This window comes from Dendropsophus ebraccatus, chromosome 1 (assembly GCF_027789765.1).
Source record: "Dendropsophus ebraccatus isolate aDenEbr1 chromosome 1, aDenEbr1.pat, whole genome shotgun sequence".
Classification (NCBI taxonomy): Eukaryota; Metazoa; Chordata; class Amphibia; order Anura; family Hylidae; genus Dendropsophus; species Dendropsophus ebraccatus.
This window is the reverse complement of record NC_091454.1, coordinates 80,192,223-80,217,371: the sequence shown is the minus strand read 5'-3', so window position 1 is coordinate 80,217,371 and position 25,149 is coordinate 80,192,223. Positions and strand designations below refer to the sequence as shown.

Here is a 25,149-nt window from a genome sequence, read left to right as displayed (position 1 = left end):
TTTTTTCACCTACAGACCCACGTGGGCCCCTTCTTTTTTGCAAAACCAATTATATTTTGCAAAGACGCTGTTTTTACGCCGTTTATTCTATAGTAAAACTGACATGTTATTTATGTTCCTCAATTCAGCATGATTACAACAATCGGAAACGTATATAACTTTTATTTTATTTATTGGATTTAAAAAGAATTAAACTTTTTTAAAAACGAAAAGTTCTTCAAATTGTTCTATTTTGTAATTGTTCTATTATCATTGTAACACTTTTATTTTTTGGTCTTGTGAGGTCTCAATTTTGTGCGCCCTGATCTGTGCTTTCTAAATTGCTTGCTTGCGTATATGCGACTTTTTGATCACTTTTTATTACAATTTTTCTACATTTGATGTGACAAAAAAAATATACAATTTTGCACTTTGGTAGGTGCTTAAGTGATTTACCGTGCAAAATCAGGAATGTGATAATTTAATAGTTCGAGGAAATCCGCCTGTAGCAATACCAAAAATGTTTATCGATTAGCTGCAGCCTAGATCTATTGATGGCCTAGATGGGATCAGCGTCATTGCGGCACTGAGACCAGGTTGGGATGGGGAACGCAAGCTATTTAAATGCAGCTGTCAACTTTGACAGCTGCATGTAAATAGCTAATTAGCCAGGTGCAACAATCGGTGGCGCCGGCTAATACCCGCGATCCCTGGCTGCTTATAGCAGCCGGGAGCCAGGGTGTGGAGAGGGCCCGTGCTGTAAGCACTCTCTGCTTCTCCCTAATGGCAGCAGGTTGAACATACTTGTCCTGCGTCGTTAAGGGGTTAATTGTTTCTCATCTTGTATCCAGGCTAGAACTGGCCCAACAGAGTACTAAAGCATTCTTTCAATTTTCGCTGTGGCTATGTTCACACACTGTCATTTTGTGGCAATATTTGTGATAATAAAAGATGGCCATCTTTTGATAATTACGGACACAAATAATGAACATGACCTGAGGATTTGAGGGGGGGGGGGGGGGGGAGTCGTGTTTACACCATTTACCCTACTAATACTACTAAGGGTAGAAAAGAGGCAAGGAGGCATGCCAATAAATACTATATACTTTATTAATATAATATGTGATTTATTGTCTTCTTAGCCCAAAATGTGTCCTTTATGCATCAACAAATAGCTGATGTATTACAAATATGGTTGACTTTACTTAGGAAGTAACTAATAAGTAATCTTGACAGACTACATGAATTTCTGGAGCTTGTATGTAACCTTCATAAAATCTTTTATTTGAGGTCATAGTCAACAAGATACATCTTAAAGTAATTCACAGTATATTTATTGTCACTTATTGTCCATGCTTGACTAAACTTCAATTTTACCCTAAATTCTATTATACTGATTGTAATAAATTTTGTGGTCTTCTGCTAGATACAGCCTTGAGTTTATTTCTCGCATATTTGAGAGTTAAGGGCAAGAACAACAAATTAACTCATTGGATGATACAATAAATCAAACCTTTATTCTACAATGTATTTAATATATTAAAAAAGAGAAAGATAAACAAGGTTATTTATCGCCAAATATATGCAAAATATTGAAATAGGAACAATAAAACAATTGGCAGTCTTAAATAGCCCCAAGTATCCCCGAAGAGCTACTGTGTGCTGTGTAAAAGCCAAAATATTTCCCTAATGTCACAGGGTGACCCTTCAGCTGTTCAAGATCAGAGCATGGTATTCCAAGACCGACAAAATCCTTAACATATATATATATATATATATATATATATATATATATATATATATCAAAAAGAGGCAGTAATTATTCAAAAAGAGGTATCCACACAGAGGACAGTAAGACTTTACATTCCGTTTGGCTCTGCTTATCTCTTTCAAGATAATTATTTTTTTTTTTTTGTAGTCTTCTTTGATTCTTTTGCTGATAGGCCACAACAGTGCAAACGATTTTAATATTTTGTGTTTCTGTGCACAAAATTTTTAAGGCACAGGGATAACCTGTTGTCAATTCTTGTCTCCTCTGCTCTTCTGTACAAGAAGGAGCTCTTTTGGCTTCTGCCACAAGTAACAGTTTTGTCTGATACAGAATGTTACATTGTTGTCTCTTCCCATTCAAGTTCAACATCACCTAAAAAAATTGAAAAAAAAGCAATAATAATTATACCCATAACATGATAAGCTTTTTCTGTTAAAGAAACTCTTCCACTAATATTTATGCTTTTTTTATCTAAAGGAAGAATAAACTAGTGACCGAGATGCTGATTACAATACTGTATCACTTACATCTTTTCACGCAGCTGTTCCTCTGATATTCTAGTTGATATTGAGGACACTGAGTGCAGCAGGGAAGTCAATTCCATTATGTTTGTGCTCTTAGTAGTCCCCAGTATTCATGAGCCACTCCTTCCACCCACTGGCCAGTGATAGCTTACTGCCTATACTGTGCGTAGTCAGACAGCTGTCCATCAGCAGCTGGTGAAGAGAGGATATGGCTCAACATGGCTCTAATTCTCCTGGATGTAAGAAGAATGGATACACAGAATGATGAAAGTAATATATAATTGTAATCAACATCTATGTGACTGGTTTATGTTGCCCTCTGATAGGGCAGTATAAACCTAGGGACAGATTCCCTTTAAGTAACTGCTCCATTTACGCAAATGTTTCAAATTTAGTAAAAGTCACACTAAACTGTACAATAGTGGCCCCAAACAACCTGAGATACTTGTATAGTCAGATGATTAGCTTGTATTATACACTTGGTTTCCACCAATGATTTATATTTCAGAAGTTTTTCTTTACTTAAAAACTGCAGAGGTTGTGTTGTACATGCACCTCCCTCCCTCACCCCTCTCTGCCCTGCATGATTGATGGACAGTGCTTGGCTTCCAGCACTAAGCTTTGAACATCAATCATACAGGGCAGGAAAGGGTAGGGGAGAGGGAAGGCATGCATGCTGCAACTCAGCACAGCCTCTCTGACTCTTGAGCTTACAAAAAAAAACATGATTTCATGACTTTGCAAAAAGTTATCGGTTGGAAGACAGGTATAATTTTATCATGTTTTATCAGCTGTCTGCCTAAGGCTATGTTCACACAACATGGAAAAAAGGACAATTTTAATATTTAAAAAAATGTCAGTTGCGGTCCTTCAGCGCCTGCTGGATTGGAGGTACAATGCTGCTTCAAAGCAATGGGTCAGGCTTGATCAACAAGAGGTCCCTTACCCCCTGTCTAATGTCTCTTGGCTCCCCCTTTCCGTCCCCTCCCCGTTCTCTGCGGACTCCCTCTTACCGAGGGTGGCGGTTACCCTATGGCGTCGTCTGGTACGTAGTAACATTTTGTCCAGACCCTTCAGCCCGCTCACTCCTTTATTCCATAATCCTGACTTCCCCCCGGCGTACAGGAAGGACACGTTTTTGCTCTGGAAGGCCAGGGACAACCCTAGCCTTGGAGTAGTGCTTGAGGGCAACCCCCTACCCCCCCTTGGGGATTTGCAGACGCGTGCCGGTTCCACCAACCTATCTTGGCTCGAATATTCTCAGCTTAGCTCGTACCTTGGCCCTCGTGGGGGCCACAGCTCTGTATCTTCTACCCCTACTTCCTTTGAATCCCTGTTCCTTTTGGACTCTCCTCCTGAGCACTCCATCTCTGTGATATACCGCCTCCTTCAGCAGGACGGGGAGGATGACCCCCCTGCGTTCTGGGCCGCATGGGAGAAGGACTTGTCGGCCATAATCACCCCAGAGGACAGGCTGAAAGCATGCATCTTTACACATAAATTGTCCACGGCTTGTTCCGCTCAGGAACGGAACTACAAAGTTCTTTCCCGATGGTACCGGGTCCCAACCAGAGTTCATTCCATGATACCGTCTGTGTCAGACCTTTGTTGGCGGTGCAGCAATGAGAAGGGCACTATGCTACACGTATGGTGGGGGTGTGACAGGCTAACCTCGTTCTGGTCAGGTGTCTTTGATGCTTACCGGGCGATCTCGGGGCAATCGGCACCTAGGACGCCTCAAGTGGCGCTTCTCTCTATACTCCCCGGTGCTATAGGCCGACAGAAAAAGAGTATCCTGCGTTTCTGTCTGTCTGCAGCACGGACAGTTATTCCTCGCCATTGGCGCTCCACGCAGGTCCCTACCCTGGCGGAGTGGCAGGCCGAAATGTCACACCTTCATCGTATGGAGGAATTGTCTGCTGAAGCCTCGGGATGCAACAAACGATATAAGACGGTATGGTTGTCCTGGCTGTTGTTTCGGGATTCTCCCGCCTTTCAGGCACTGTTTTCTGATGGGGTACCTCCTGAGATGCCTATTTAGTTATCCACCGCTCTCTCCCCCGTGGGGAGGTGGCCCCCTTGGTCAGGGCAAATACCCCTCCCCCCCCCTTCCCGTCTTCCCTTCCTTGCCTTCCCTGTTCACCCCTCTAATGGTACATTTCTCTTTGTACCTCTAATGTTCTCCGTTTCTGATAAGTTTTTTCGCTGGAAGCTGGAATGTTTTTGTTATATGGGATGCTCCTCTTGTGTGTCGCAGTTCTCAGCGTTCAGTTGTTATGGGGGCTATGGGACTCATTGGATGTGTGCCTACCCCTTGGGCATATCACTACATATGGACGCTATGCAGTTTTGAGTGAGCCCCTATCACTCCGTCTATTACCTTCCGCGAATTTGGGTTTATTGTGCTATGTAAACTTTGAGTCCTATGTCTGTTGAGTAAGACTCTTCTTTGTACCTATATTTTATTTTATGTTTTATTGAAAAATGTTGAATAAAAACTGATTATACATTAAAAAAATGTCAGTTATTGCCGCAATTTAACTGACAGCAATGGCAATGGATTGAAGTCGATGGGAAGATGGACATCTAATGCACACAATGCATTGAATAATGGACGTTTTTACCGTTAACTGTAAAATGAACATGATCATTATTTTCGGACATCTTTTGCAAACAGCGGATTTTTTATTACTTGTTCACACATAGTTTTTCTTTTGTCACTGTTCTTTCTCCGTTTTTACTATTAAATTCAATGGACGTTTCAAATAAAACACACCCAAAGTCCATTTAGTAACCCCAAACTAGAATAATGTACCAACAGCGGTCATTGCACTAAGGGGAGGCCAGACAGCTTTATTTCATAATCAAAATGACGGACGAAGCTGAAAAAACATTGTGTGAACATAGCCTATGTCTGCAGCTCTGTGCATGTAATAGAGCTGATAGATTCCTTTTGATGTCCTGACCACAGCTGCAAGTACCAAGGAGACGGGCACTGCATGTTAAGTGCCCAGAGGTGTCTGCACTGAGCACTTTTCTGGGCCCTTTAAACAATGGTTCTAGCATTCCCTTGACTGGTTGTTAGAGATGACAGGAAGGGCTCAGAAAGTGGTCAGGGTTTAGAGCTACAGGTACCTAACATGTAGGGCCCTATCCTCTATATAGCAGTGGTTTTGAGAGTTCACATCTGCATACAGACTCTCTTTAACTCTTTAACCCATCATATTGAAATCTCCATTAATGTTGATATGGATCTATTGCTACAGTCTGGGAGTACCAATTTGATGGCTCAATTTAATACTGCAGTATTACATTTATTCCTATGAGCAATCAAGCAGTCCCTTATACTTAAAAAAAAAACCTTAACTGAACTTAAAAAAAAAAGAGTTAAAGAATAATAAAAATCTAAATCACTCCAATTTTTAAAAATTGTCTGACCTATTAAAATACGGTAAAAAAAAAATTCTGAGTTGCAGATTTTGGTCACATTACATCCAAGAAAACAAAATAATAAATCAAAAAGTCCCATTATCATTGTAACAATAAAAACAATGGTGCACAAAATGAGCCACACATCTTTCTAAGTGGAAGAATTAAAAAGTTATGGGTCAGAGTCAGAAAGGTAAATTTAAGCATAATCATTAAAATATGTGGTCTAAATTCAAGAAGATGATAGACCTTAGGGCTGCTGCAGACACTAGATTACAAAAAAATGAAATAGCAGTAACATATGCAAACATGCTACGTACATAATGCAGATATAATGATAACAAGCCTTTACAAGATTTCTGATGAAAATTCAAGTTTAAATGTAGAAGGCAAAGAGAAAAAAAAGTGCCCCGTATCTGCTTACCCTCCATGGCATCCAAAGAGTCCATTTTCTGAAGAGCAGAGTAATTTACAAAACAGATGGCCTGGTTACTGCCTTTGGTTGCTAATAGGTCTACAACACACTGATGTAAAAATATATACTGTGCCTGAAGGGGGAAGAAAGACAACAATAACCTATATAGACTGGGCACATTGGATTCAAGATCATTCTAGTATGAAAGAACTTTGTTATATTAATGATGTATGCTGTAATAACATAAAGATACAAAATAAGTGGTGACACATTCAAGTAAAAAAAACACATAGGGGAAGATTTATCAAGCTGGTGTAAAGTAGAGTTTTCTTAGTTTCCCCTAGCAACCAATCAGATTCCAGTTTTTTTTATTCCTCACAGATTCTTTGAAAAATTAAAGGTGGAATCTGTTGCTAGGGGCAACTGAGACAATTCTACTTTACATCAGTTTGATAAATTTTCCCCATTATGTTATTGTTGTAAGGTTCAGTATTGTATGTTATACAAATTAGCAGCAGTAAAATATGCAGAAGAGTACACTTTTCCACACTTAGGGTATGGTCACACAGTAAAACAGGTGGAATTCCGAGGCGGAACTTTCCTCCGCGGAATCCCACCTGTCTCAGTGTGTCATAGCCCATCTATGGGAGAGTGCACGCTCCTCCGCAGCCGCCACTCTCCGCTCAAAGAAGTGATGGGTCATTTCTTTGAGCGGAGAGCGGCGGCAACGAGGGAGTGGAATATTTTACTTAGTGTGAACATACCCTAAGTACTTTGCTTCAAGAGAGCTGGACCAATGTCTGAATCATTAACCATGAATAAATAGGTTGCAGCAGATGTAGGAGCTACAATCTGTGTCTCTCTCCCTTTCCACAACCATACTACACTTGCACCAGGTATCTATTGCTGCTGACTGTTGGTGGCATGCTTATAAAAAAGCATTGGTCTCCTTATATCTCATTTTTTGAGCTGTCTAACAAAAAAAGGGTCCTCATTGCCCTCAGTAACAGTTTAGAAACAAAAATTTTTTTTCTTCAGGAGCAGAGAGCTCATTTGGGCCTTAAAGGGGTTATTCCACAATTTCCACAAAGACCTCAAACTTATTTCCAACATCCCCAGTTTTAAGCGTGCCCTGAAGACCCATCTCTTCAGGCGTGCTTATAACATTTCGTAATCTTGTCTCCCTTTGCTATCCCCTCTCCATCCTCTCTATAACTTCTTCAGTGCTAGTTACACTGTCCTTGTTATCTGAGCTTAGAAAATGGCTTGTGACTGGCTCGCCCAGTCACCTATAGGCACTTCGAGATTCCATGTACAATGACTGGAACATTGACAAATAAAGCACTTGTTGCCTCTCGTGTTACTCCCAGTCATCCAAGCCTGTAAGCTCATGAGAGCAGGTCACTAATTTGGTATTGTAATTTATTCTTTGTATAATTTAATATATAACCTGTAATGTATTTATATATTTAAATAAGCGCTGCGGAATCTGTTGGCGCTATACAAATAAATATTATTATTATTATTATTATTAAAGTTTCCCTCTATCCATAACTGAACACTGCAGAGCACCGCTATATAGATGAATGGAGCGCTGGCTACACATGTGCACTCCTTTCATTGCAGGAAACATTTCACCTCCTTTCTGGGTTCCCAGCAGTATTACCTCCAGTTATTCTGTAGGGGGCAGAATGTTTATTTAGATTCTATTTCTATAACTGAAAGCCATAACAAGAGATGAGCGAATCGGGCTGTTGAACTTGGATAAAGCTCTAAGGTTGTCTGGAAAACATGGATACAGCCAATGACTATATCCATGATTTCCACATAGCCTTAGGGCTTTATCCAAGTTCAGCAACCAACGCTAATAAAAAGCCGAAAGTTCGGGTTCGGATCGACTCGAGCATGCTCGAGGTTCGCTCATCTTTAGCCATAACCTTATGTAGTTATATGATTATTTGATCTTTTGTAAATTAAATGGTATCATGCTGAAGTACATATGATTTACTGACTCTTCTACCATTCTTTATGTTTAGAATTTTGCACTATACACTTTGCTATATACATGAAGTGTTAAGTTTGTTTCTTAGTATGATTACATTTGATAGTGACTATTTCAGTACTACTTTTTTTTCAGTAATTATGGTTGCAACAGTATTATTTGTAGGGCCAGTGATGCGGTGACAAAGGAACTCCCCTCTAACTGCTTAAATGGCACAGTTACTGTTAACCATGACACCTAAGGGGTTAAAGTGCTGGGGACAGACCTACTGCAGCTCAAATCCCAACCATTGTAGCAGGTGTTAGCTCCTGCTCTTATATCATCCCACTGCTGTATATTTACAGCACTTCATGTTAAGGCCTACTTGCCAGCACTGTATATGTATAGTGCAGGACAAGAAAGGGTTAAAAAGTATTTTATAAAAAATTCTATAACTGCTAATCAAAGCCAAAGGGGCACAATGTCTAAAAGTGCTTCTGACTAATATTGATGCTCGAGTGCTCAACTTGAGTAATGAACCCTATTAAAGTCAATGGGAGACTCGAGCATTTTACCAGGTTTCATCTACTCAGATGAGAGGAGGGTGTCTTATCTGAAAACCTCAGAAAGTAACAGTCTGGCACCCAGGGAGTTAAGTTAGCCCCTGGGGACCAGACTGTGCTCTGTTGGGGGGAATCTATCCCGGCAACATCTTCTGTCATCCTACTTCATATGCAATCAGCGGCTGAGGTGGGACATCGCTGCAGCCACTGATTGTCTGAGCAGAAACTGCAGGAGTCTTTGTACAGCCAATGAGTGGCTGTAGTGGTGTCCCAGATGCCGCACACCAGGAGCCCAGCATGGTAAGTATAACTCCCTCACTCCCAACATTTAACCTCTTGAGGGGCAGACTGTTCAGTGTTGCCCCCAAGGGATTAAGTGGGGTTGCATAGCATGTCCACTTAACCCCCTGGTGGCCAAATTGTTCAGTCTGGCCACCAAGGGGTTAAGTGGAGTTACATTGCATATTCTCCATCTTGATAGAGTATGCTAGCTCAACACTACTTCTGACCTTTACACACTGATCAAAATATCAACATGACATGTCATTGTTTTCTGGTGTGGATTCTGATCTTCTTGCAATAGACAAGCAAAGAAAACTAAATTCTAAACAATCCATTGTCCATATTTCTTCACTTACCAGGTTTTGCACCATGCACATTCGTTCACTCCTTAGCTCTGCTACAAGACCATAAATGTCCACAAAGTCATGGTGGTTAATGTGTTGGATTAAATGATCCATTGCAACAAAAACCCCTGATCTTCCAACTCCTGCACTAAAACATAAACATATGGATACTTTTATTTCAGATTTTTTTTCAACAAATTATTTTGTTGAAGAAGATAAAAAAAACTGTCACAAATATAGGCACTATATATATCCACAGATAATATGTTTGTACACTGTCTCTTTTTGACCGCTTTATGGCCATTTTGATGCCAAATAACAACCATGTTTTCAAAATAAAGGCCATTATAGTGATAACAAAGGCCATTATCTTCAAAACATGGCCTTCATTTGCCGTTAAAATGTTGGCAGTTCAAAAAGACATGTCATTTATTTGTGCGGCCATAGAAAAAACAACAGCTGTTGTCAGTGCTGTGTGGGCAGAAAATGGGCTGTGTTGCATTGGTTTCAATACAATGGCAACCTGGCTGAAAAGAACGGATGCTGTTTTCATTGCGAATAGCAGAGGTTTTTTTATATATATAAATACAGGGTGTGAGCATTATATGGGCAGAAAAAATATGGGAGTCCTTATTTGACCCGTTAACTGTTCAGCCACTTTTGCTGTTTTAAAATCTGGTCAGTCTCACCTTATCTGCTTTTAACTTTGTGAAACTTTAACTTATCCAAGTGATTCTGGATTTTTTTTTCTCAAAAATGTACTTCATGTTAGTAGTAAATGTTGGTCAATCCATTAACCCTTACTTTGTGAAAAACTTTAAAATGTCAGTAAAAAAATTAAGATTTGCATTTCTCATGCAAAACAAATAAGTTAATATAATATGTATATAATAATCTTTCAAATTTCATGTAAAGTAACTAGCGATAATTGGGCACAGTAACAGGAGCAAGAATTAGCTACAGTAACGGGAACGACGATCACATATACTAACAGCGGCAAATAGATACACTAATGGGCAAAGATTAGGTACAGAAACAGGACAGGCATGTCTATCAGGTACAGAATCAGGGGTGATTATAGGTACAGTAATGGGGTATAATGGAGGCTTTGAGGTGCAACAGCAGGGGAAAGGGGCCACAATGGAGGCAGCACAGTGTGGTTTTGACACCAAATAGTGCAACCCCCAGTTTGGTCAGAATTTATTTTACTTTTTATTATTATATTTAAAAAAAAAAAGTAGGAATAGTGGATAGAGGGTGTTTAGAGGGTACTGAAGGGAAGATTGAATTTTTTTTATTTATTTTAGTCAGCTACCTTCTGTTTTTCATTCTCAAATTATGTTTTTTGTGGTGGTTAAGAAGCCAAGAGGGGCAGTATGGTTAGCTGGGTGTCAGCAATCTGTATCTTACCAGGCTTTGGGCAGTGGAATGGTTTAAGAGTTACAGAGGCATATTTTTGCCTAGAGTATAGCCAGAATTTAATTGCTTTGTCTGATTGGATGATTAATGTAAAGTAGTCAATTAAAGCATAAATAATGTTGAATAGTGCTGTGCCATGCTTTATTGCAAGAAATGGTACAGTGACAGTCTGTAACTTAAAGGGAACCTGTCACCCCCCGTGCCGGGGTGACAGGCTCCCGACCCCCCGTTAGAGACCCCTATACTTACCTCACCGCGCCGGGTCCCGCTTCTGAAGATGGTCGGGTCCCGGAGATCTCAGCCGCCGCAGCCCGGTGCGCGCGCTGAGAGATGAGTCCAACACCCATAGAGAATGACAGGAGAGTCCAGCGCTCTGTCATTCTCTATGAGCGTTGGACTCATCTCTCAGCGCGCGCACCAGGCTGCGGCGGCTGAGATCTCCGGGACCCGACCATCTTCAGAAGCGGGACCCGGCGCAATGAGGTAAGTATAGGGGTCTCTAACGGGGGGTCGGGAGCCTGTCACCCCGGCACGGGGGGTGACAGGTTCCCTTTAAAATTACAGACTGGGGAAGATGATTTTTGGCACTACAATGGGCTCCATCTTTATTAAGTAAGCACTGATTTGTGATGTTTTTCATCCAGGATTTTATTAAAGAGGGTGTGGACTGACCATCTTATAATTGGCCATGTCAGTTTTGGAAGGGGTAAGGGATATGTATAGTTTTAGATGCAGGGGGGAGTTAAATGGCTCTGGACGACACAGGCAATGTTTTTGTTTGCCTGTATTCTTTACTTTGGTGTTAGGTATTAAGGTATTAGGTATTGAGGTCCATGATGTAAGAGGACTTGGGTGGCACACAGGCTTCCATAATCAATGCCTTCAGGCCAATCGTAACTGGCTGGTGGTAAAAATATAGTAGCGGGCAGACTGATGGTAGATTTGGAGCTTCATGGATGTGCTATGCTATGTGGTTGTTTTAAGTTTTGTTATGGGATGAGGATTAAGACTCACTTTGGACTGAAGTGTTTTGTATAAAATATTTGTAATTTTTGTTTAATTAAACAGAATATGTGGCCAATTCTATTCATTCAGGTCTTTTGCCATTATTTTACCTTCATTTTCCAAAAGGAAATTATACTGTAAAAATAAATTATTTCCAAAAGACAAATGCCAATGATTATATATCACTTACTAGACTATATATTCTTCACATTACACTACTGACCTAGTGTACAATAAGAAATGACTTTTGTGCATTGTTATCATACCAAATAAAAACTGGCATAGCACTTTATACATTTTAATGAAATGTAACCCCCATATTTTCAACTTAGAATTGGTACCTGCAGTGTACAATTGTTGGTGTATTTTCATGTGGTCTGCTTGCTCTAACCATTTTTACAAAATGAATTAAGGCTGTAGTGTTTTCTGGGACTCCATGTTCTGGCCAAGAAGTAAAATTACACTGACGCACCATCATGTAGTCTCCATGCTGTAGTGAAAAAAAAATTATACATTTCAAAAACATTGTAATGTATTTTTGTATGATTTTGTAAGGTTACTTACTCTACATTGGCAGTTTTGGTAGTGATGTGGTGGTGATATCTATATGGTGATATAGCAATATAAAATTAAAGAGTGATTCCAATTACTAGGATATGCCATTCCTTTAAGATCAGTGGGGCATCCATCTTAAAGCGACTCTGTACCCACAATCTGCCCCCCCCCCCCAAACCACTCGTACCTTCGGATAGCTGCTTTTAATCCAAGATCTGTCCTGGGATCTGTTCGGCAGGTGATGCAGTTATTGTCCTATAAAGCAACTTTTAAACTTGCAGCCCTGTGTCGAATTGGCATGGCCTAGAGTGTGTGTACCCAAGCCTTGCACCGCCTCTCTGTCCCTCCTCCCCATCATTAGGAATGCCCTGGGCAGGATTTTTCCTATTCATCATCTGTGTGAACACTGCACAGATGCTGGATCGCTAAGGCCCATGTGCAGTGTTCAGACAGGTGTTGAATATAAAAAATCCTAATGTTGAGGAGGGTGGGGAGGAGGGACGGAGGGTTGGTGCAAGGCTCGAGCACACACACTCTAGGCCACGCCAATTTGACACAAGGCTGCAAGTTTAAAAGTTGTTTTTTAGGACAATAACTGCTCACCTGTATTCCTAAATGCAGAAGCATAGTTATTAGGGAACCCCATGATGTAAGAGAGATTCCTTGTGCAGAGGGGACTTGTACAGAAGTTCTGCATGTCTGTGTACACATACAACTGATCACATTTTTTTTTCATCTGTCCCCTTTGTCTGTTAAAATTATGTAAATGTGTTGCAATTGATTCTTTGATTGGTGGTGGACTGGGTGCTCAGGAGCAGAAGCGCTCGGCTGGGCACTGTTCCCTTACTTTTCTGCTCAACTCTCTTCAAAAAGTGGAGTATGCTTGTACGGACTCAGTGAAAGTCTCATAAACTCAGCTTTCTGAACAGAATCAAGTGGGAACTAAGGGGCATAATGTTCAACCAAGCACTTCCGATCCCATTGTTCTAACAACATTCAAACTTTCAAACTTCAAACTTCACATCAATAATAATCATCATAGTTTATGATCAAATGTAAGTTCTTAGCAGTCACAATAATTTATCATGGATATAATATCCAGTAATCGAGTTGTCTAGTTGCAAACAAGATTTTACTTAAAAATGTCATTGTTTAGAATGTCATGTATGCAATAATCAACTGGCCAAGTGGCAAATATGTTTAGAAGGCAGGCAAGAAGAGAATATGGCTTAGTGATGGTGGAGCTGAAGGAAGGGTGTGCTTTACAGCTGTACTCCATTATCACCATCATACATTAAGTAGCTTAAAAAATGTAAAATAAACATACCCGTTCAACTTTTAAGTCTCGAATGGTCCAGTCAATTTGGACATCTTCTACTACTTTGGTAATCACAATATCTCCAAAAACTGTAACTGGTTTGTTATCCTCTGGCCAATATTGATGACATCGAACCTGTAAAGCCCATATAATTGTTAAAGGGTTGTCCAGCGAAAAACTTTTTCTTTCAAATCAACTGGCATCAGAAAGTTATATAGATTTGTAATTTACTTCTATTAAAAAATCTCAAGTCTTCCCGTACTTATTAGCTACTGTATGTCATGCAGGAAGTGTTGTTTTATTTTCAGTCTTACACTGCTCTCTTCTGACATCTCTGGCCGAGACAGGAACTCTGTCTCCGTTTTCTATGAATCCCCATAGAAAACCTCTCCTGCTCTGGACACTTCCTGTCTCGGCCAGAGATGTCAGCAGAGAGCACTGTGTCAGACTGAAAATAAAACAACAGCTTATAAGTATGGGAAGACTTGATACTTTTTAATAGTAGTAAATTGCAAATCTATATAACTTTCTGATACAAGTTGAATTGAAAGAAAACGTTTTTCGCTGGACAACCCCTTTAAAGGGGTTATCCATTGCTACAAAAACATGGCCACTTTCTTCCAGAGACAGCACCGCTCTTATCTCCAGTTCGGGACAAAAGAGTAGTGCTGTCTCTGGAAAAAAGTGGCCATGTTTTTGTAGTGCCAGATAACCCTTTTAATATGAGGTAAAAAGATAACTTACCCTGCCCTTCTCAAAGCACTGAGTAAGCATTACTATGGTCTTTGTTCTTGTTTCCCATACCATTCTCCAGAAGTCACCTACAGTTCCAGCCAATGGTCCTTGTGTAGCAATAAACTCATTAGGACAAATATAACCCTAAAATGACAAAAGTATTTACTAACAGAACTCTGGTTGTTACTCTATGTACTGTAACAGTAAAGGGGTTAGACTTTTAGTAAAATGTATTTCCATTGTATGTATGGGACCCATCATCATCACCTCTCAGCTCATTGACGAAATGCCTGCACTTATTTAACTGGTTGTTTTTGCAAGGTCAAGGCAATCTAGCACATATTCTACTCCCATGCTATCCAAATATCACATTATATGCTGCATAATCCACTATAAATATACTGTATACCCTCCATTTCTTTGTGAAAAAAAGCAGAATGGAAAACTAGATTGTCATACTATTCTATTCCAAACGTTTAAAGGTTAAAGGTACTTATTAACTACCTTCCAAGAGCCACTTTCCTAGGTGTAATTTGTACAAGGGTGTATACAAAGTGCACATGGGTGCGGAGAGTAAGGGCAGTTTCATACTGAAGAAGGAAAGGTTCCTGATGGGGAGTTGCAGTTAGAGACACAATGCTTACAAAGGTGGAATATTTGGAGAGAAGGGTTTGCTAAAAATACTGGGTTAGTTTATCTGATTGTCAGAGGTCCAGCTAGTAGACAGTATGAAATACATTTGGTAGACAGGAATGGGGGCTGTACTCAGGCAGAACTAGACACAGAGAGGTGCAGGACATAAAAAGTTGCAGTAGTGAGCTATAGTGATCTGGCGTTATGCCGTCCATGTGCAATATTCACAAGTCTTTTTGTAATATTATGTTTGTTTACAAAGCAATGTATGATGATTCAGTTGTTAGCATTTCTGCCACACCAATTGTCCCCCTTGCTTTAGGCTGGGTTACACACAGTATATTTCAGGCAGTATTTGGTCCTCATGTCAGGTCCTCATAGCAACCAAAACCAGGAGTGGATTGAAAGCACAGAAAGACTATGTCCACATAGTGTTGTAATTGAGTGGATGGCCGTCAATTAATGGCAAATATTTGCTGTTATCTTAAAACAATGGTTGTTGTATTGAAATAATGGCAGTTATTTACCATTATATGGCGGCCATCCACTCAATTTCAACATTGTGTGGACATAGTCTTTCTGTGTTTTCAATCCACTCCTGGTTTTCGTTGCTATGAGGACCTGACATGAGGACCAAATACTGCCTGAAATATACTATGTGTGAACCCAGCCTTAAATATGATGGATTCACATGCCAAGATTGTTCCGATAGAGCTAACTAGTTTCTCAGAATTTGTTTTGTATGATTGACATTGACATGTATTGTGTATCTGTGAAAGGGAAGTAAAAGAGGTTGTCTAGGTTTAAATAAACATTACTGTCTTCCAAAAACAGGCATGCACCTGTCTACAGGTTGTGTATTGTATTGCAGCTCAGCCCTATTTACTTCCATGAAACCTAATTGCAATACCAGACACAACTTTTTGACAGGTGGGGAAAAAAAGCCATGTTTTCCTTACCCTAAACAGCCCTGTTAAATAATGTAATGGGGGCAGTGTGAGTGTATGCAATAAGATTCATGTCAAGGAAGAAAAACTGCATGCTGTAAACTAAAATTGTCATTGGTACTCCCAGCTCATACCAACCAAACCCTTTCAGTTTAGACCTAATAGTATGCAGAATCATTGCTAACTAAAGTACAAGCCAAACTACAGATCAATTTACTCTTTGTGATAACTCTCTGAAGGGTCCTTTACAAGGCACAACCAACATATAATCTGGAATACATTTTTCAGCCGGACTATCCTGAGGCTGGCAGGGAAATAACTTCACCCCGCCTGCAGAAAAGCTTTGCTGTGGCTTAGTGAAGCTCTTTTAATAGATTTCTAGTAACCAGATGATGAAATGCAGTTTTTGAGAACAACTACTAAATTAGGCATGTATAAAATCACAGGTAAAACATCCGGAACATGAGGTTTGCTGTCATATTTAAGGCCTGAAAGTCCCCTTAGTCACAGCCTGAAGTACATATAGGCACATGAGCTATTTATAAAGATGGTTAAACCTTGCCACATTCGGTATTGACTGATATTCATCAAGTTTTAAGTATAAAGACAATAAAGCAAATCTTCATGCAATGCAGTCCTCTGGATTTAATGTTTTAGATCGGGTTTTTAAACCAACATCTGTAACCCGAATGGCCAACCATAGGGTATTTTTATACTTACAGACACATAGCTTGCATTGATGTAATCTGAGCCTGGCACACCAGCGTCAGCTATGAGCTTTACTCGGTTATTGTTATCTGCGGCACAAATGTACAAGACAGATTAGTCTTTCACTTACTGTAAGTCTAGGTATCTACAGTACAGCATGCACTCTCATATATTGGACTTTTATTGATGATGTCACAAATAGAGTTAATGAAAATAAATGAACCAATGAAAGTATTGTACATGATATAGGGAAAACATAATACCTATACATTACACACACTGCAAACATTATACTTTATTTTGGTTTTCTTTACTTTACAACAGGACTTCTCACTTTAGCGCTTTCTATACTGTAAATGTAAGGGTAGGAAATAGTCTTGGGACGGCTGTCAAGTAAAGAATGTTAAAGAGGTTGGTTACTTGGGTCACATTACAAAGTTAAGACACTATTAAGTCTACAATTTCTTGCACCTGCATATAAAAGCTTGCGGGTACAGAGTTACTCAGACAATCAGCCTTGGAACATTACAAGGGTCATTTCAAGATCACACAGCAGTGGCAATGTGAAAATTGTATCTATTATTCTTCAGCAAAACACAATACAGGATCTGTTATTTTAAATTAGAAGTAGTACATCTCTTTTAAAGTGGTTGAGATCAGAAGATTTTTTTTAAAAGAAACAGCTCCACTCTTGATCATAGGCTGTGCCTGGTATTACAGCTTTACCCATCTCTGCCCAGTCGGGCAAACCGGGGCCTTGATCTGGCATTCTGTGATCTCTTTCAGCACTGACGGATCAGTCATTGCTGTGAGTACAGGTTTTTCCTTTATATCTTAAAGTCTATTGCAACTGTAGCTAAGGTTGTCAGAATCCGGACAGGGTGTATAGGACAGCCCCTCTCCAAGAGGCCTTATCTCAAGTAAAAGTCTACCATTAAAACTACAGAGACTTTGCAAGCCTAAAGTGTTAACTATCTACAGACTAAACTGCTAAAGCAGTATCTTCTCGATAACCTTTTAAAGGGAAAATGCAGTGCAAAACGCACTGAAAATCTGAAAATCGCCTTTGAAACCTCACTGTACTGTACCTTTACGAGTTTGCTGAATAAACGTTTTCTACTGGTTAAATGTGCACTGTTGTTATAACTTTCAAAATCTAGATCAACAGAGGAATATGATATAAATTTACATTATTTTGTTTTTTAGTAACCATGCTTTAAAACAAAGCTATACTAACTTGTATCCAGGTCCAGTCTCCTGAAGGCAGCTTTTTAGCTTTGTGCTGGTTGAAAAAAATAGACTGAACACCAACGTCATCTGCGCGCTCACAGAGAAGGCAGTAATTTAATTGACAGACACATTGAGCATGTGACAGTCTGTACTGGGCAAAACTTTATGTATTTAGTTTCTTTTTTCAACCTGCACAAAATTAAAGACCTACATTCAGAAGATTGGACCTGGATACAAGTAAGTATAACTTTGTTTTAAAGCATGATAAAAAAAAAATAATAATAATTTAAATTGCAATAATGCTTTATATCACATCACCTGTTAATTTATATTTTAAAAGATATTATAACAGTTCCACTTTAAATTACTCTGGAGTCTGTGTGTTTCTGCATTGCACTACCACAATACAGAGAGGACACAGGAACCCCTTCAACAATCTTGTGCTGTTATCCTAGGGAGAGCTACTACCACTCTGAGCCCTGTGACATCAGCTCCGCACACCTTGCACCCCTGTGTTATCACAATAAGAAATAAGTACATTCTCCTTTAGTTTTATATGTCAGGACATGATGAAAAAAATTCCTGTCGTTAGAAGATCTAAACCCCTTATGACCCAGCCCAAAATGACCTAAATGACTGCGCCAATTTTCATTTTTGCATTTTCATTTTTGCCTCCTTGCTCTCTAAGAGTAAGGGGTGTTTTCATCAAGAACAAGTGTATTTTAAATGGCACCTTTCAATCTACCACCAAATGTATGGTGGAACTCCAAAAATATTATTTATGGAGTAATTTTTTTTTTTTTTTTTACAAATTATTAGTAAAAGGGCCCAATTGTGACTCTTATAACACTTTTATTTTTTCATCTATAGGGCTGTATGGGATATTATTTTTTGTGCCATGATCTCTAGTTTTTATTAGTACCATAGTTGTGTACATGGGAAGTTTTGATCACTTATTATTCATTTTTTATATAAATAATGTAAAAAAAAATTAGTAACCCTGGTGGTTTTTTTTCCCTCTTTTCATTTACGCCATTCACTGTACAGGGACAATACTGGTATACTTTAATAGATCGGACAATTATGCAAGCTACGGTATACAGTATAGAATGTTTTTTTTTTTGTTTTTTTTACATGTTTTATTTGTGTAATGGGAAAGGGGGGAAGGGCTTTGGGATATTTTTAAAAACATTTTTACTTTTTAATTTTTTAAGTCCCCCCGGGGGACTATTACATTTGTTTATTACATTGGTAATACTGGTCAATGCCAATGCTATGCCATAGCATAGCATTGATAAGTGTTATCTGTGATCTTCTCATGGAGCCTGCCTGTAGCAGGCTCTATGACAAGATCGCCCATCGGACCACACAGAGGTGAGCAGAACTCCTATGGCGGTCAGGCTAAGATTGGGGGTCCTAATCGGTAAGTGACAGGAGCTCCTCCTGTCACACTTAAAAACAGCAATTGTGCCCTGATTAAGGGGTTAATTACAGGATGCAGCACGATAAGTGCAGCCTAACATTAAGGGTGAGGGCCCAGCTGCTGTCAGCCCCACCTGCTATAAAGTGTACTCAGCTACTAAGCGAGCTTCATAGCTCTATACTGAATAAGAGAAACAGATCGCTGATCTCAGGGAGACCAGCCAAAGATAACACTGCTGGCTGCTAGTGAAAGCGCTCAATGCAGTGATTTTAGGTGCATTGCCCCCTGGCACACATGAATATGCAAAAGAAGAGCCCATGGAGCCTCATTGAAGACTCTCGAAACACAAGACTAACCAGATATCCCTCCGGAAAGGACCCAGCCAAGGGGTGGCTCCTGTAGGGAAACCACGAAAACCACCATATTAAGTAGCCCTAAGTCAATTTAATGATAAGGGAAAAACCAAGGTCAGGTAACCATCCACATACAGCTGTTTTTGGGTGTTGCCCCTCATCAGTGTGGAGCAGGATTCTGGCTAGGTTGGAGCAATGCCTAGCAGAGCCATAAGAGAAACAGATTGCTGATTTCGGGGAGACCAACCAAAGATAACAATGCCAGCTGCTAATGAAAGCGCTCAATGCAATGAATTCCTAGGTGCATTTCCCCCTGGGAAACATGAATATGCAAAAGAAGAGCCCATGGAGGCTCATTGAAGAGTCTCGAAACACAAGACTAGCCAGATATTCCTCTATAATGAATAGGGACGTACAGGTACGTCCAGGGTGGTCTGGCAGCCATGGCGTAACTTTACGTCCTGGGTCGTCTAGGGATTAAAATTACATGCATACAACAGGTGAACAATAACAACAACACACAACAGATTTTAATGTTGTCATACATGTAACAGAAATGAAGCTAAAATAGAAAAGCCATGTATGAAAACTTAAATACATCCCCATGAGCTATATTTGACAGCAATTTTTGTTTGTACGACCTTATCAGTCTCCGACATTCTTCTGTAGGAACTTTGGCCTGCTCTTCCTTACAACATTTTTTCCATTCATTTAGGGTTGTGGGGCAATCTTTATGTACAGCTTTCTTAACCCTTTGCTAACTGCGCCACGTTAATTAATGATCTAGGTCGGGGAAGAAGAGTCTGAAGGAAGCTCAGGAGCTGAGACTGCTCCATACACAGTGGGTGTCTGCTGCTATGTGCACCATACACTGACTACCAATGACTAACATCAATGATCCCACTGGTGTCAGACATTTCTTGTTTAAAGGGAATCTGTCAGCTGCATTTCACGTTATAAACTGCTGACACTGTTAGATAGCTTCTGACACTATTAGATAGGTCAGGAAGATACCTTTCATATATCAAGCTGTGCTTTAGAATGTAGAATGCTTTTACTATATGGTAAGAAGAGTCAAAGAGACTTTCCCGAGCTCCTGAAGTGCAGCAAGCTGTAACACCTCCCCCCTCACATATCTGATCCTGCTTGGGACTCCAGATAAAGAAGAAGGGGATTTATTTCAGTTTGAAGCTATTCAAGAACTTGGGAAAGCCTCTTTGACTCCTTGTACCAACAAAATAGAATAAAACATTTTCTCTATATAGTGTCCCACTACATGTTTTTCTTCTTTCTTACATCTAGGCAAAAGTGTTTCTCTATAGTGTCACAGTTAGGACAGTAAGCTGCTGTACCCTACTCCAACCACTAGGTGTCACACTCCTTCATAGCACTGCTGCAGTTACCACAGGTTTTGCTACACACACACCCTTCCCTCTTTAGTAAGCACTTCCTTTAGTTCAGTTAGTTAGCGTCTGGCTTCAGGCCAGGCAGGACATGTTGTCCTCCGAGTCTAATTCCAGACATAGAGGAGAGAGGACATGCTACAGTTGTTCCAGACAGCTAATGATCTGACCTTAATGGGTTGCTAGACCAAACCCCTAGGGAAGCCAGAGACAAGGAAGTGTCACCCCTTTGCCTACGCCATGGATTTTTCGAGTTTCAGGGCAGTCAACCACCTAAAGAAAAGAGAGGACTATAAAGGCTGCACCCTAGTTGAGCACAGTTCAAGTTCCTGACTTATACTCGGCTGAGTAGGAAGGATATCACTAGCTAGCTCCACCCAGTGACAGGAGACCTGGGACTCGTGCTACCGCATTGGGACAAAAACCCAACACTGAGGGGCAGAAGGCGGTCATATATGCAGAGATCATTTATATACGTGAGTATAAGGATTATCATGGAACACTAAAGAGATACTTAACATACCACATCCCAGCAGAGTACTCACAAATTAGGCAAGGGGCCCTCCTACCAGTCCCTGGTTCCTTCTAATGTTAACTATCAACTCTTCTATTTTCCAGTTCCTATTGCTACTGTTGATTTTTGCAAGTACCTAAGCACTGTTACTGTTATTTTATAAGTAAGGTTGGGTTTAAAGTAGCCGCAACTGCACCTACACTCCTCAGCTCCCATCTGTCCTAACCAAGGTTCGGTTGCCATGGGGTGGGTTTTATGACTCCTGGCCACCGTGACAAGTAGCCTCCAAAACACCAGAAGCCACCAACAGGCCCAACACCAGTTCCAGCAACCTGGGCCAAGGCAGCTACATCCCTGAAGCACAGCTAGCTATATGAAAGGTAACATGTGTCTTCTTGACCTAACAGCATCTTACAGTGTCAGCAGTTTTGAACATAAATTATAGCTGACAGATTCCCTTTATATGTTGCAACCAATAGTGACTGTGACATTTAAATGCACCTGTCAGGTGTTCTATCACATAGTGTGTGTGCGTGGGGGGGGGGGTGACTCTCTGAAGTTACTCTGCTAGCATCTAATTGATCTAACTGACCCGTGCAATGCCATAGCATTGAAGAGAGAAAATATAGCCAGCTCACCCTTGATTTTGTTCTGTTGCACGAATCCACACTTGGCTGGTGCACAATAGCTCAATGTGAAGTACAGATGATCCAGCAATTCGGTAAAAAAATAATAACTTTATTCCAGATCCAAGTTAAAATACAGGCATATACACCATGAGGCAACTTACCACAGGGGTACTTTTAACTTTTAACTTGGATCTGGAATAAAGTTATTAGTCTTTTACCGAATTGCTGGATAATCTGTACTTTAAAATGCCATAGCATTGCATGGAACGGTATAAGCAGTCTAATGATAGCTTATGAAAGTTCCTTAGCAGAACTTGAAAGTGTACAAAAATGTTTTTAAAAATATAAAAAACACTCCCATAATAAAAGTTCTTATCACCCCTCTTTTCTTATTTTCCATATAACAAATATAAACATAAAATATAAACATATTTAGAATCACAGGATGTGGAACTGCCAGAACTTTAAATGTAACGTAAACAATCCTGTGAATGTTTTTTTTTTTTTTTTTTTACTTTTTTTTTATATTACATATAAAATTAGATAAAAAGGGATCAAAAAGTTTAATCTACACCAAAATGGTAAGAATAAAAACTACACATAGTGGCGTAGAAAATGAGTTCCCAAATAGCTCTGTAAAAATGGTATGGGGGTTAGAATATGGTTTTTAAAGTGTACCTGTCATCATAAAAAAAAATTCTGACATGTCATAGAGACATACCAAAAGTTTTGATTAGTTTTGATTTGAGTGTTCAGACCCATACCAAATGCATGTGCAGTAAGAAGACTCCGCTGCAGCACATCCACTCCCCGCTGTGTGTGAGAAAAAAAAGATTTAGGCTCCATAGACTTACACTATGAGCCCAATTCACCACATAACACAGAGCCAGGAACGGACCGAGCTTAGTGTAGTCTTCTCCCGCTTCCTTCACACAATTGGTACAGGTCTGAACGTTCAAAACTTTTGAGCAGGAGAGGTTTTCTTGTTCAATATTTTTATTGAAAATTTTTTAATTTTTAACAATAGATATTACACGTCATGTTCGAAACTTTGCTCTAATCTTTTAGGAGAATACATCACGTTTGTATACATGTCTACATCTTATGAAATTTTGTATTTAAAGTGAATGACGTTAGTCAAAATGTTAATTACAGTATTAATTACATATAAAATTAACCAGAAAAGGAAACAAAACCAATTAAGCCACCTATAGGTCCTATGAGAGGAGAGTCAAGAAGGGATGACAGTTAACAGTTGAGTTCAATTTAACAAGTAGTTAACGGCGTTACTAAGGAGTATGGTTTTCTGTTTAGGGATAATAATTTTTCTCAGTGCGCGTGTGATGAGAGATTCGCATGTTACTTCTCCGGTCTTGTTTATAAATGTATTGGAAAATGAGACGAGGTGATCCATAGATACCACTTGGACATGTATTTTTTGTTAGTCAATAGCCCTTTCGATATGATGTTTTCATAAATACATGTATTATTTATCATATTTATGAGTTCGTCTAGTGGGGGAATCTTAGTAGATTTCCAATATTTTGTAAGAGCCAGTTTTCCTATTATTAGTAATTGACATAGTAAAGGTCTATACATAGTGGGTATGTTTTCAATGTTAATAAATAATAGTACCAATTGGGGGGACCAGTCAATAGGGTATGGTATCAATTGTGTTATGAGATTTTGTATTGATACCAGAATTGTTGTATCATTGGACATGTCCAAAGGGTATGATAGAGGGAGCCCCTCTCTCCACATCCCCTCCAACATAGGTCTGAGGAACCTGGAAACATTTTGGCTAGACGATCTGGTGTGTAATACCAGTGTAGGGAGGTTTTTATAGCTGCCTCTACATGAGATATACAATGAAGTGATTGGTGTATTATAGTGAAAGCTTTCTTCCAAGAATCATTAGAGAAGGTCAAACCCAAGTCTGTTTCCCAAGCTTTTAGTGGATGGGTCTTATTAAATGTAGAATATGCACAGTAGCTGTCATAGATAGGTCTCAACCCTTTTTGCTTTGTCGTGAGGTAATGAAATATAGATTTATCTACCAAAGTAGTTAGATATTTTGGGCCTAATAGTAAATTTCTAATTTGCAAATATTTATGGAAATCATGAGATGGCAAAGCGAATTCTCTCTGTAATTCCTGGTATGAGAGTAGTAGGCCTTCTTTCCATAATTGGGAAATTTTGGTTATACCATTATTTATCCATAGGGACAAATCTAAGTTTGGCATCAGTATAGATAGTAAGGAAAGTGGAATGAAGGCCTTGGGCAGCTTAGTTTTGATGCCTATTTGCTTATGATAATCTTTCCAAATTTGGAGAGATGTATTTACCAATGGGTTTGAGCTTGGTGTAATGGTATTTTTCCAGAATGGTAGTAGTAATATACACTCACCGGCCACTTTATTAGGTACACCTGTCCAACTGCACATTACCACTTAATTTCTAATCAGCCAATCACATGGCGGCAACTCAGTGCATTTAGGCATGTAGACATGGTCAAGACAATCTCCTGCAGTTCAAACCGAGCATCAGTATGGGGAAGAAAGGTGATTTGAGTGCCTTTGAACGTGGCATGGTTGTTGGTGCCAGAAGGGCTGGTCTGAGTATTTCAGAAACTGCTGATCTACTGGGATTTTCACGCACAACCATCTCTAGGGTTTACAGAGAATGGTCCGAAAAAGAAAAAACATCCAATGAGTGGCAGTTCTGTGGGCGGAAATGCCTTGTTGATGCCAGAGGTCAGAGGAGAATGGGCAGACTGGTTCGAGCTTATAGAAAGGCAACAGTGGTAGGTAGGCAGAAGAGCATCTCTGAACGCACAGTACGTCCAACTTTGAGGCAGATGGGTTACAGCAGCAGAAGACCACACTGGGTGCCACTCCTTTCAGCTAAGAACAGGAAACTGAGGCTACAATTTGCACAAGCTCATCGAAATTGGACAGTAGAAGATTGGAAAAACGTTGCCTGGTCTGAT

The 25,149-nt window shown here is 39.8% G+C and overlaps 1 protein-coding gene across 3 annotated transcripts in view; it reads right to left on the bottom strand.

The window, feature by feature from the left end:
• Nucleotides 1–1,070: 1,070 nt before the first annotated feature.
• Nucleotides 1,071–25,149, bottom strand: part of PTPRQ (protein tyrosine phosphatase receptor type Q) — a 284,668-nt gene continuing 260,589 nt past the window's right edge. For all 3 annotated transcript variants that reach the window (XM_069973994.1, XM_069973980.1, XM_069973987.1), the window contains 7 exons: nt 16,621–16,697; nt 14,330–14,464; nt 13,595–13,720; nt 12,054–12,202; nt 9,301–9,436; nt 6,128–6,251; nt 1,071–2,122 (listed from right to left, as the gene is read on the bottom strand). In XM_069973994.1, the coding sequence (XP_069830095.1) occupies nt 2,085–2,122; nt 6,128–6,251; nt 9,301–9,436; nt 12,054–12,202; nt 13,595–13,720; nt 14,330–14,464; nt 16,621–16,697 (785 nt within the window). In that variant the 3' untranslated portion in view covers nt 1,071–2,084. The remainder of the gene's footprint in view (nt 2,123–6,127; nt 6,252–9,300; nt 9,437–12,053; nt 12,203–13,594; nt 13,721–14,329; nt 14,465–16,620; nt 16,698–25,149) is intronic.